The sequence below is a fragment of the Pogona vitticeps genome, chromosome 2 (genome assembly GCF_051106095.1).
Source record: "Pogona vitticeps strain Pit_001003342236 chromosome 2, PviZW2.1, whole genome shotgun sequence".
NCBI classification, from domain to species: domain Eukaryota; kingdom Metazoa; phylum Chordata; class Lepidosauria; order Squamata; family Agamidae; genus Pogona; species Pogona vitticeps.
In genome coordinates this window covers 291,269,488-291,282,815 of record NC_135784.1, presented here as the reverse complement: position 1 = coordinate 291,282,815, position 13,328 = coordinate 291,269,488, and the positions used below count along the sequence as shown (strand labels likewise).

Below are 13,328 nucleotides of genomic sequence, written 5' to 3'. Positions count from 1 at the left end.
TTAGCTGTGGTGAATTCATTTAGGATATCTATCTCTCCGTCCATGAGGTAGAATGCACAAAGGTTGTACAATAACTAAATTAAACCTCTTAGGGCAGGATCTAGATGCACTGAAATGCGAGTTGTAGTAGTCACAACTAACTCATCCAATTGATTTTAGTTGGCTTAATCTAATTTATAACCAAATCTGTACCAAACTCATCCTATAAAATATGCTTTGAAGAAGCCTGGTTTTTTAAAAAAATGTGTTTATTAATTCCAGCTATATTCTTCTAAGGCAGGAGTCCCCAAACTTTTCAGAGTGAGGGCTACAACATATATGTTCCAGATTTTTGAGGACTGAATGTGCATGCAAGTATACACCTATGCCCATCCACGCACACACCTGCCTGCCTGCACTCCTGCCCGCACTCCCAAATGCCCACACGCCTGCACTCCTGCATGCCCGCATGCTTACACACCCACATGCAGGCACTCCCGCCCACCCGCCTGCCCACATGCACTTCTGCTTGTGCACCCGCCAGGCTGGATAAAAAAACAAGGTGGGCCAGATGTGGCCCGCGGGTCATAGTTTGGAGAGCCCTGTTCTAAGGCAATGAAGAGAATGGACATGGTTCTTTCTCCTATCCTGAAATCAAGTCAGAGAGATAGATGAGGTTAATTGCTAATGTTTCATCTCTTCCCTGTATCTTCACTTGGTTATGCAGATATGTCTAAATATAAAAACATGTATTAGCCCTCCTGTGTCTGAGGAAGGGAATTATGATCCACTTAGGTAAAGGTTCCCCTTGACATTTAGTCCAGTCGTGTCTGACTCTAGGGCACGGTGCTCATCCCTGTCTCCAAGCCACAGAGCTGGTGTTTGTCCAAAGATAGTTTCTGTGGTCACGTGGCCAGCACGACTAGACACGGAACGCCATTTTTGCATGCTTTCGAACTGCTAAGTTGGCAGGAGCTGGGACAAGCGACACGGGGGCTCACTCCGCTGAATGGATTCGATCTTATGACTGCTGGCCTTCTAGCAGAGTAGCACAGAGGCTTCTGCGGTTTAACCTGCAGGGCCACCACATCCCTTTGATTGACTTAAGCTCACACTAAAACAAAACTTATAGTGCTTAAAGTGCTATAATCTTTTACCTTTTTTCCTCCTTTCCTTAGGCCAGCATACTGCTATAGACCAACATGCCTACTTAATAATAATAATAATTCTAATCTTAGCAGTGCAGAGCTGGAAGGAATCCTATGGATCATTGAGGCACAGTGGGGAGCTCCAGATACCTAAACCACTGAGCTATCCAGCAGTTCACTTCTTTGGACAGTGCACCTCCATAGCTCTCATCAAGTGTCGAAGCGGGTCAGGAGACGGCTGGAGCGCAAATGGAGAAAGGACCCGACGGCTTTCAATCGTATAGCTGTTAAGGTCGCAACTAACCTTTACCAGTCTAAGGTAAAGGCTGCCAGTAGAACTTACCTCGCTAACCGGATAAGTGAGGCATCCAACCAGCAGGCGGAACTATTCCGTATAGTACGTGACCTATCCGGAGTTGACCCGGGAGATAGGCCTCCCCCTAGTCTTACCCCGGACCAATTTGCAGCATTTTTTAAATCCAAAGTGGAGGCCATCCGCCGGGATCTCGCTCCTTTTTTGAATACAGTGAGTCGAGTTGAGATGTCCAGCGCTCCGTCTTGCCCGGTGTCTTTTGACTCTTTTCAGCCCGTATCGCCCGACACTGTGACCAGGACGCTTGATCGCTGTCATGCCACCACCTCCTCTTTGGACCCCTGCCCGGCCTGGCTAATCAAGGCAGCCAGGCCCTCAACAACGGAATGGGCTACTGTAATAATTAATGGGTCTTTCCTTGAGGGTAGATTTCCCTCTGCCCTCAAGGAAACACTCATTAGGCCCATAAGAAAGAAACCCAGTTTGGCGGCGGACGAAATTGGCAACTATAGGCCCATCGCCAATGTTTCTTTCTTAAGCAAGGTAGTCGAGAGGGTGGTGGCCGATCAGCTCCAGGCGTTCCTGGATGAAACAGATGCCCTGGATCCATTCCAGTCGGGCTTCAGGCCGCGCCATGGGACAGAAACGGCATTGGTCGCCCTGTGTGATGACTTATTGAGGGAGGCCGACAGGGGCAAAGTGTCTCTGTTGGTCCTCCTCGATGTCTCAGCGGCCTTTGATACCATTGACCATGGTATCCTCCTGGGGAGGCTCGCCGAGTTGGGGATAGGTGGCCGGGCTTTTGCTTGGCTCCGTTCCTTCTTGGAGGACCGTCCCCAGAGAGTACAGCTTGGGGAGAATGTTTCGGCCCCGTGGTGCCTTAATTGTGGGGTCCCACAGGGGTCGATCATCTCCCCAATGCTGTTTAATATCTACATGAGGCCGCTGGGAGGGGTCATCAGGAGGTGTGGAGCGCAGTGCCATCAATATGCGGATGACACACAGCTCTACATCTCCTTTTTTCCAACTGCAGGAGATGCCGTTCTGTCCCTTCGGCGTTGCCTGGAGGCTGTACAGGAATGGATGCAGGAGAACGGGCTGAGGCTGAACCCGGACAAGACGGAGGTACTGAGGGTGGGCTCCCCCACACCTGGGGACAAGGGAAACTCCCTCATCTTTGGGGGGGTGACCCTGCCCGCCAAGGATGGGGTCCGTAGCTTGGGTGTCCATCTTGACCCGGCGCTCACCATGGAGACCCAGGTGGCGTCCGTGGTCCGTTCCGCTTTTTTCCATCTCAGGCGGATAGCCCAGCTGCGGCCCTACCTTGATGTGGGGTCTCTCACCACTCTGGTGCATGCGCTTGTAGTCTCGAGATTAGACCACTGTAATGCGCTCTACGTGGGGCTACCTTTGAGATTGCTGCGGAAACTACAGGTGGTGCAGAATGCGGCGGCCAGACTACTCAGTGGGCTGAGAAGATACCAACATATCTCCCCCACTCTGGCCGCATTGCATTGGCTGCCCATCCGATTCCGCATTGGTTTCAAAGTGTTAACGCTTACTTACAAAGCCCTAAACGGTTTAGGACCTCGATACTTGGCGGAACGCCTTCTCCCACCTAGATCTACCCGTGTCACTCGCGCGAGCCAGGAGATAAGACTGAGGAGCCTAACGCCGAGAGAGGCCCGAAAGGAAAAGACCAGAAACCGGGCCTTCTCGGCGGTGGCTCCTCGCCTTTGGAACAACTTGCCCCCTGAGATTCGCGCGGCTCCCTCGCTGGGCATTTTTAAGAAACAACTAAAAACATTGATGTATAGGCGGGCCTTCCCAACAGAAAACCCTTGACGATCTTTTTTTTCTTATTCTGTTCTTTATTTTTTTATTTACGTTTCTGCTGTAAAGTCTTAAAATTACATTGTTGTTTTTACTGTAAGCCGCCTAGAGTGGTCTAATATGATCAGATAGGCGGGATAGAAATAAAATAAATAAATAAATAAATAAATAAAGTGACAGGTAGCAGCTAAAGTGCTAAGATGGAGCATTGATGATGACTATACAGAAGCAGATGACTATGCAAAAGAACACAGGATTGAATGGGGCCGCCTTTGCTAAGGAGATGCCACTGTGTGTGCAAGGTTCAAATGACACCTGAGCATGAGTTTATGCACACCCAGCCTGATATTTATTACAGAAATCTTAATCTCTCCATCAAGCTACATTTTCACCCGACATGCCTCCAAGGACATTATGATAGTGGCACTTCCCCCGTTGCAAAATATCTAATGTCCTCTATCACTCCTGCTACATCAGTCATCATTAGATGAAGGAGGATGATTCTTACACGGTCGGTGGCTTCACAGGGTTTGAGAAATCTAATTGTAGCACCAGAAGTCTTTTAAAAGGAGAAATCAAGAGTCTGTGTTTGAAAAATCATCTCTGTATTTTCCCTTCCCAGCAGCCTGATCCCTCCTCCTTCATTCTAAATCAATAATTATTTTGGACAAACATTTCACAATGCCATTTTCTGCACTCCCAAAATGCAAAAGATGCCACACAGAGATGTTTTTGTGTTTGCTGGAGAATACAGTGTCCATGGCCTTTTCTAGGTCTGGCATTCTTCAAACATGAAATTGGCTACAAGGGATAGAGGCAGGAAGACAGCATGAGAAGATGACAAATACCTTTTTATAGGAAGCTTTCACAGCTTCCTTGAAGGAGGATGAGGATGTGATCTTGACTTTCTTTTTTTTGGAGAACAGGAATGGGATTCCAGAAGATCTTCTGCTAGAGCCGGAGTGAGATGTGTGTCTAGAGGTCTCAGATTCTAGGGGGAGTAAGCTTTTGTAAAAATCAGACACCACCTCATCTTCTTTATTCTCTACCTAAGGAGAGGTAAAATACGGATCTCCGATTTAATGATATATTCACTTTGTTAAGAAAGGCCATGATGTTGAGGCTTGGGATCAAGCTACCCAAGATACTTATCTCATAATTAACAGCTGGTATCACATAAAGTCCTCCTATGACTACATTCTACCAAGTGTTGTCCACAAATTAGGCTAGCACATAATGTTTGTCTTTATCTCTGAATGACCAACCACAAAATAAAGCAAGCTTATTTTCAAAATACAGAGGTAAGAACAGCTCATGCAGACATCTTTCTCCAGGTAAGAAGCACCACTTCTAAATGAAGTGGGCATTTCTTTTCTTTTTTTTTTTGACCCAGACAAACACCCCACAAGCTCCTCAATGCATGAAGGAGGAAACTTTTTAAAAATAAAGTCACAGTCACTCAGGAAAAATCAATCTGCCAGGGTCTGGATACCAGCAGTAGACATAGGCCCTGGTCACACAAGGGAAATGTTTTCTAGTTCTTCCAATGCTTTCCATACCTCTATTGTACTGAATTGTGGTCACATGGTTCATATCCCAGGACAAACGTCCCAAGAACTATATATACACATCAGAAATATAAAATATATGTGTGTCTGTGTACACACACACACACACACATATCCTGGGTATAAACCATGTGACCACAATTCAGTCGTGTGACCAGGAAAAAAAACTTGACATAACTGGTGAATAAATACATAACATTTCCCTCATGTGACCAAGGTCATAGTCAATGCCTGTGACACATCAGTTCCTAAACGTCTGAAATAATGGGTTAGGGGTGGGGGAATTAAATAACAATTTCAGCAGAATTCTGGGTGTTGTAGTTAAAAACCCCCCAACAAAAATCACATCACCATTGTCACTGAAAACTTGCCATATAATAGTTATAAGCCAGTCATCTTTAAGTGTAGTATTTTTTTATCATTACCTGAAAGCTTATCGTTTCCAAGTTCGCAGGAACACGGAATATTTTCCTTGTGTCATTGCTTCTGATGAGTGTGCATTTGCCCCCATAGAAAGAATTACCGAGGACTTCTCCTCGATTCTCTCCTGCCAGAAGGTTAAATCTGAAGAAAGACAATATTTCAGGAAGCTTAACTTTCCACACAAAGCACCAATGGAGCTAACTTGTCAGTCCTTACACCGCCAGATGACTTTGTTCAAGAATAAATGAAGAAAGTGCGCCTGAACATACATATCAGGAGGAAACAGAATACCTAGGAAAACCTGAGACAGGTTGCTACAAGTTAGAATTGCCTCAGAGGCACATAAGTAAGCTGGCTAAACAGCTCAGTGAGTTAGGTATCTGTTTGTGGAGCCAGAAGTTGAGAGTTCAATTCTCCACTGTGCATCACAGCAGAACAGCCAGCCTTGATAGCCTTGGGCAAACTGCTCAGTCCCAGAGCCCGGAAGAAGAGAATAATAAACCACATGTAACAACTCTACACTTACAAGAGTGTGGAAAGGTCATGATGAATCAAAATTGATGTGACACCACAGCAAGTAACTGTTATCAAGTAGGAAAGTGAGCAAGCACAGGAAAGTGGGGAAGTTTGGGGAAAAGAGTAAGCTTTCCACCAACATTAGTTCCTTCCTTTTCTCTCCACTGCCGTTTTCTATCTATATAAAGTTACCTCACAGTTGCTTCCAAATCACTGGTAAAGATAGCAGGAGTCTATCTGAATGGCCGGGAGAACAAAGGATAAGAATGCCTCACAAAACATTATATATATATAATCAAAATATGCTCCCAGCAAATGGTCATCTTCATAATCTTCCCTTTCTCAGTTGCAGTAATGAATTAGACCATCTGCATACAATAACCGGGGGAGAATTTTGATTTAAATGACTACCAGTACATCTACTGCTGTCACTATTAAAATGTTTTAACACGGGCCTTCATCCAAAGTTACCAGGAAATAACAGGAAGGGGAAAGCTTGTTCTCATCAAACAAGCTTTCCCACCTTCTTTTATTTCTTTCCTTTTTGAGACCAGTCTGTAAATGAAACTATTATTTCCCCACATAATTACCAATGCCATAACTAAAGAAATCTAAGAATAACTCACCCATGCCCCATTAATTGTGCCCCAGGAATGCTCTCGTGCCTTCTGTTACACAAGGACTGTACTCGTCGGCAGTTCCTTTCATCTGAATTGTCCTCACAGTCGTTTTCTCCATTGCATTCCAAGTTTCGGCTGATGCACCGACCTGTGATGAAGAAGAAACAGCATGGGGCGCTTTTCCTTTTCAAGCCATAGCTCTAGGGAATGCACAGGGGTGGGTTTTTTTGGGGGGTGACACCCCCTGGGCTCTTTACTGCCTCCCTGGTTCAAGGGTTTAAAGTGGAAATTCAGAACATGTGTCAAACCAAGAGAGGGATGTGTCCTTAGCACTAACTATGGTTGAAGCCTCTTTCCAAAAAGTCCTTTCACATCAGGAAGCAAAGTGTGCTGCTTATATATATATGTTCTGAATTTCCACTTTAAACCCTTGAACCAGGAACTATATACTGTATATAGTACTTAAAGAATTATAGTACTTAAAGAATTTGAGAGGGTTACATTTTAATTATGCAGGCTATATATTACCCCTCCCCCATGAGCTATGTACTCAATTTACCAACCTTGGAAGGATGGAAGGCTGAGTAAAGCTTGAGATGACTAGTTGAGCATGTTAAGACTGAACTCAGATTGTGAGCAGAATCTTTAACTGTAGTAATGCAGTTTAATCACTCCTCTAACTATCACCTCCTGATCCTGGAGATGTTACACTGCCATTCCTTGAGGCAATAATGGTCACAATGCCATCCACAAACCACATGTAGCCCTCGCAGCCCCTGGTGGCCCTGAATATTCCCACATCCCAATTTTTTTTTTTAAAAAAGGTTCAGAATCCCTTTGTGTCAGACAAAGGAATTCTAGGTGGTTTGGGAGACAATTTTCCCATTTTTAAAGTTAACCTCCCCCCTCGGACTCTTGTGTCTCCATTACCAATCCATATACGGCGACTAGAGAATGGAAGAGGACTTTTTCAGGAAATAAAATATAGGAAATTTGAGGGTGGAGGTCATGGAAACCAACCAGCCATATTCTGAGAGTGCCTTGGGAGTCAATAGATACAGAAAGGACTGACTTTTGAGCAGGAAGCAAGCTACTCAGATGTAAAACAGGCCTTTGTTAACAGTCAAACCAGATGTTAAAAGGCATGTTGATACAGTACAGATTACTCAGTTTTCCTTCCCACAATGGGACTTCCTCAGAGATATGCATTGCAGTGAGCAGAAAGGCAAACTAAGACTATGCTTACCTTCCAATGACCAGTCACAAAACACTGCACGCTGAATGCAAGGTACAGAGATGGCCAAAATTATCTAACAGGCATATCTGCAAAACGCCTGATAAACGTACCCTCTGCTTTGACTCTCAGGAACTATCAAAGATATTACTCAGAACATTTTCCTCTGCCTCAGCTGTCTTTCTTCAAGTCTCCTAGCTGGCCTGCAACCTCATCTAAGAGAGCATTGCTTGAGACAGGACGGGGGGACCTGTTTGATTACGATAGTTATGGGCGTAATAGCTGGGATATTCTGGGAATTGCAGCCCAGAAAGGCAACTGTTCTCAACTTTGTTGGAAGGTAGGGCAAAGTGGTCCACAATATACCATTAAGGCTTAAAGGTAAAGGTAAAGGTTCCCCTTGACAATTTTTGTCCAGTCGTGTTCGACTCTAGGGGGTGGTGCTCATCCCCGTTTCCAAGCCATAGAGCCAGCGTTTGTCCGAAGACAGTTTCCGTTGTCACGTGGCCAGTGCGACTTAGACATGGAACGCTGTTACCTTCCCACCAAGGTGGTCCCTATTGATCTACTTGCATTTGCATGCTTTCAAACCACTAGGTTGGCGGGAGCTGGGACAAATGACGGGAGCTCACTCCGTCGCGTAGATTCGATCTTACGACTGCTGGTCTTCTGACCCTGCAGCACAGGCTTCTGCGGTTTAGCCCACAGCGCCACCACGTCCCTTATACCATTAAGGCTTATGTGAACGTAATAGAAAGGAAGTCTCACTGACCTTAGTGAGATTCAGGTATGAGTAAATATGCATTCGACTGGGCTGCTCATGCAGACCAGTTTATACTAGACACTGGGATAGGAAACTAAGTATGTGGCTATTATTTTGGGTGTCTGTTATGCATTCCCTTTGTTATTTTGTTTATTTACTTATTTATTTGTTGCATCTTTAGCTCCCTTTCCTCCAGCAAGCACCAAGTGGTATACATGCCTCTCTCCCTTCATGCTTTGAAAAAACCCCATGAAATACTTTAGACTAAGAAATGTAACTAGACTGAGGTTACCCCATGATTTTCATGGCTGGCAGGTGTTGGATATCAAGCCCAGCTAAAAAAGGGCATGGTTGTTTTCAGTGAAGGGAAGCTATTGTACTTCAAACTATTCAAAACCTTTTATAAAGTATAATTGAAAAGATAACCTGATGCTCGCTCAATCTTTCGGACATCACCTCTCATAACCCTTTGCTATTGGCCAGGTGGAATGGAGCTTATGAGAATGGTACTCTGGATTTCAGTACACTGGGAGTGTACCAGGTTGCCTAGCCCTAGGTAAAGGTAAAGGTTCCCCTTGACAATTTTTGTCCAGTCATGTTCGACTCTAGGGGGCGGTGCTCATCCCCGTTTCCAAGCCATAGAGCCAGCGTTTTGTCGGAAGACAATCTTCCGTGGTCATATGGCCAGTGTGACTTAGACACGGAATGCTGTTACCTTCCCACCGAGGTAGTCCCTGTTGATCTACTTGCATTTGCATGCTTTCGAACCGCTAGGTTGGCGGGAGCTGGGACAAGCGACGGGCACTCACTCCGTTGCGTGGATTCGATCTTATGACTGCTTGGTCTTCTGACCCCGCAGCACAGGCTTCTGCAGTTTAACCCGCAGCACCACCACGTCCCTTGCCTAGCCCTAGCCCTAGCTTAACCCAGTCTCTAGCAGAACTCAAGAAACCTTGTACAGAACAGTTTTAGGGTGAAAATACATGTAATACCTAGACATATGGTAAAAAGTACTCCAAAACCCACAAAAATTCTGTACAACAAAGAAGCCCAATAAATATATGAAATCTAGGTTCCAATATCACTACCCCAAAGCTTCAAAGCAGGCCCCACTCTTCTGAAGGTCATTAATCACTGTCAAGCTATCTTAATATTGGGGGCCAGTTGCCCAGAGCAAAACCAATACCCATGGAGACTAAGCTCCAGCCAAGAAGTGCTTTCCATTCCACAGAGCTGGAGATTTACGCTATAGTGTTTCAGTCGTTTGGACCCCTGTGACACAGAGAGCTGCTGTGGAGATGTCTGGCACTGAAGGAGTGGAACGTTTTTTCTCTAAATCACTCACTGGTTCCTCTCTGCTTTTGCTCAGGCTGGATCTTCAATGTGTGCAAGTGCCAATTAGAGCATTTATGTCTTTATTTAAGTTACTCTTACCCCACCTTGTTCCTTAAAAAGGACCCAAGGTGACTTGTGTCCTTAAAAAGAGAATACTTAAAAGCTGAAAAGAGTAAGTATACAAATATTTAAGAAGCGTTAAACAAATATATTAAAAACAGTAAATAAAAGCCAATACTAAAAACACATTTAAAAGCAATAGAGCATTGCATCCATTTAAAAAACCTCTTTGAGACAGCCAGTCACTAAGGGAAAGCCTGTCTGAAGAGGAAGGTCTTTGTCTGCTGGTAGATGGGCTGCAAAGATGAAGCCAGCCTGCCGCCCCCCCCCAAATATTGTACCTTGCACACTGATATTTCAAGGAAGTTTTTCTAAGTGTTTTTCTTTAATAATAATAATAATAATAATAATAATAATAATAATAATAATAATAATAATAATAATAATAATAATAATAATAATAATAATAATAATAATAATAATAATAATAATAATAATAATAATAATAAAAACCCACCTTAGATTATTTGTGATTTCCAACAGTTCCTCTAAATCAGGACAAGATAATAATAATAATATAAAAAAAGAGAGAGGTAAAATCACGAGTTACCATTATCACACTGGAATTTATTCTCACAGTTGACTTCCTCAATGTTGCAAAGTTTAGTTGGGTAGCACCTCCGGGACTCTGTCAATTGCCCACTGCAGGGCTCTCCCCCAAACTGAGAAGGTTGTATCAGGGATCTGGTACGGAACTGAGAAGCAGAAGAAGGTAAAGGTAAAGGTAAGGTAAAGGTTCCCCTTGACAATTTTTGTCCAGTCGTGTTTGACTCTAGGGGGCGGTGCTCATCCCTGCTCCCAAGCCATACAGCCAGCATTTTTGTCCGAAGACAATCTTCCGTGGTCACATGGCCAGTGCGACTTAGACACGGAACGCTGTTACCTTCCCACCGAGGTGGTCCCTATTTATCTACTTGCATTTGCATGCTTTCGCACCGCTAGGTTGGCGGGAGCTGGGACAAGCGACGGGAGCTCACTCCATCACATGGATTCGATCTTACAGCTGAAGATCTACAGGCCTTACAGCACAGAGGCTTCTGCGGTTTAACCCGCAGTGCCACCATGTCCCTAGTGGGATCATTAAATGCAAGAGTAGCACTGACTTTTTTTTCTGCATGCCCTTTGATAGGAAGACCAGTAAATGCCATTAACTTTACAAACCATTGGGGGGACAATGTTCAGGATCTTTATATTAATTATTTCAAACACATAATACCTTGTAATACTGTTACACTTTCACTAAGCAATGAGAAGCAAGGAAACAATGCAACAGGCCCACAAGCGAAACGGTTCTAACTAGAGTGTATCAGGGAGAGAAACAGCCAGTTGTCTATTCCTTCCAAATGTTAAGGGCCCAGAAAAGTACAGGCAAATTGCTTTGAAAGATGCTGCCCCATACCAAGTGAGCTTGCTACCCCATCCAGGAGTGGGCAAATTGAGAGGGCTGCCAGTGGCTTTCCAAGGCCATCTCTGGAGCCTCCAACTGCAAATAATTTCTGCAAAAAAGTACTTTTTCTATTCCTGAAAGCATTCAGGAGCCATATATTCGCAGTAAAATGGGGTGCAGGGCACAACAATAACCAGGAAGTATCATTTGGCTTTGATTTTTCATTTTCCCTCTCCTCTCATATTCAGCACCAGAAATGTCCCAAGCAGAAATGGCCACAAATCGGTTAGTCCCAGTTCATCCCAGTTCATCAAGGCTGCTGCTCCCCTCCTCTGGCTTGATCAGTCACTCACCAGGTCCAGCGTGCTAGGCTTCCTGCACCTCCTCAACTGGTCTTCCAGTCCTGGCAATAGCTCAGGCTTCTCTGCGCTGCCATTTTGGCGATCTCCCACTCAAATAAAAAGGCAGAAATCTATGCTCTTGCTCCTGACAGGGCAGAGAAGGTGGAAAAAGCAAGCAAGCTGGACTGGGTGAGTGGCCGATTGGCTGAGGAAGCGGAGGAGGGGAGTTGCTGCCTTTACAAACTGGGATGAACTGGGACAAACCGGTTTGTGCCCATCTCTAGTTCCAAGTCTGCCCACCCCAAGTTAGACCCATAGTGTCTCCATGGCCTGGCATTCGCTCTTCAGGCTCTCAGGCAGTGGTCTTCCCCATCTTTAACCATAAAGTCTAAACAGAAGTCAGGACTGCCAGAATCAAAAGAGTAGTTCCTCTTGGCTGAGCAAATGCAGCAGTCCTTAGATTCTTCCCAGTCAACACAAACATGGGGATTTGGGGAGCTGTAGTCCAAAAAAGGAATTTCTCCAAGCTCTGTAGCCTACACAACCCAACTGTCTCCTTCACAAGTGCATGGAAAATGCAAAGGCTGCATCTTGTTCACCACTATCTCATTTTTCGAACCATATTCTCCACAATGTGTTGATTTATTATTGTTCATTCATTTATTTGTTTGTTTTTACTTACTTGTTTCTTAATACATGGGTCACATTCAGACCAAGAGCCAAAGTCTCCAAGCTGACAATTGATTGGACACATCTGTTGGTTGCAGGCCCTGGATTCCTGATTGGAGCAAATTTGCCCACAGAAGTTTTTGAGATAGTACTCATCCACCTGTATTTGCCTAGAACACAAAAGATGGAAGTAAGGACGCAAAAGATGGGTGTGCAATTATAGTGACAAATCCTTTGTTTCAAGGGTCCCCAATCTAGAAGTCATACTCATATATCCATCACAAGGGACAGAGGCTGAGAATAATTGTCTAGTGCAGTGGCTCCAACCTTGGGTCTCTGGACATTCTTAAACTACAGCTCCCAGAAATCATGGCCAATACAGGTAGCAATGAAGGTGTCTGGGAGTTTTAGTCCATCTGGGGACTCAAGGTTGGGAACGACTGATCTAGTGTGATGGATATCTTTTTCAAAAAATTATTATTTTTTAAACAGTTTGGATTTTCTGTAGTGATTATGAACTGAGGAAAAGGGAGAGAGGAGAACGGATGGAGGAGCTGTACATATTTCCACACAAATATCTGGATCAAGAACTTGACCACCATTTTTATTAATGACAAACAGAGCAGTGTTGGTTTGGGAACAGGCAATTTGAAAGGAAGTAAAGAAGAAGGAGGGGTGCTTAACCTCTCCCAACCCCCTGTATGTCGTTCCACGTGCATGTTTATCTTTGTAGATATTTATGCTCAGTGGGGGGAAGCAGCGGGAACAATCTGGAGAGGGAAAAAACCCAGCTGGTGAATCAAATGAAGCCTGAATTCTCACTAGAAGCTCAAATGACTCAACCGAGGTTACAGTTCTTTGAACATCTCATAAGAAGATAAGATTCACTGGAAAGGATGATGATGCCAGGAAAAACGGAAGGTAGTAGGAAAAGAGAAAGAGGTAACAGGAGATGGATTCACTCAACAAAGAAACAACAGCCCTTAGTCTGCACAACCTGAATGAGGCTACATTAGTGAGTAGAGAGCATTTTTTCCTGATCTACAGTGGACCCTTGACTTACAGATGGCTTGACTTAC

General features: G+C 44.5%; 1 protein-coding gene across 7 annotated transcripts in view; it reads right to left on the bottom strand.

The window, feature by feature from the left end:
* The window catches only part of C6 (complement C6), a 44,008-nt gene that overhangs the window by 26,591 nt on the left and 4,089 nt on the right, over positions 1-13,328 (bottom strand). For all 7 annotated transcript variants that reach the window (XM_072992801.2, XM_072992806.2, XM_072992802.2 and 4 more), the window contains exons 3-7: positions 12,263-12,419; positions 10,403-10,547; positions 6,407-6,548; positions 5,267-5,405; positions 4,122-4,322 (exon numbers count right to left, since the gene is read on the bottom strand). In XM_072992801.2, the coding sequence (XP_072848902.2) occupies positions 4,122-4,322; positions 5,267-5,405; positions 6,407-6,548; positions 10,403-10,547; positions 12,263-12,419 (784 nt within the window). The remainder of the gene's footprint in view (positions 1-4,121; positions 4,323-5,266; positions 5,406-6,406; positions 6,549-10,402; positions 10,548-12,262; positions 12,420-13,328) is intronic.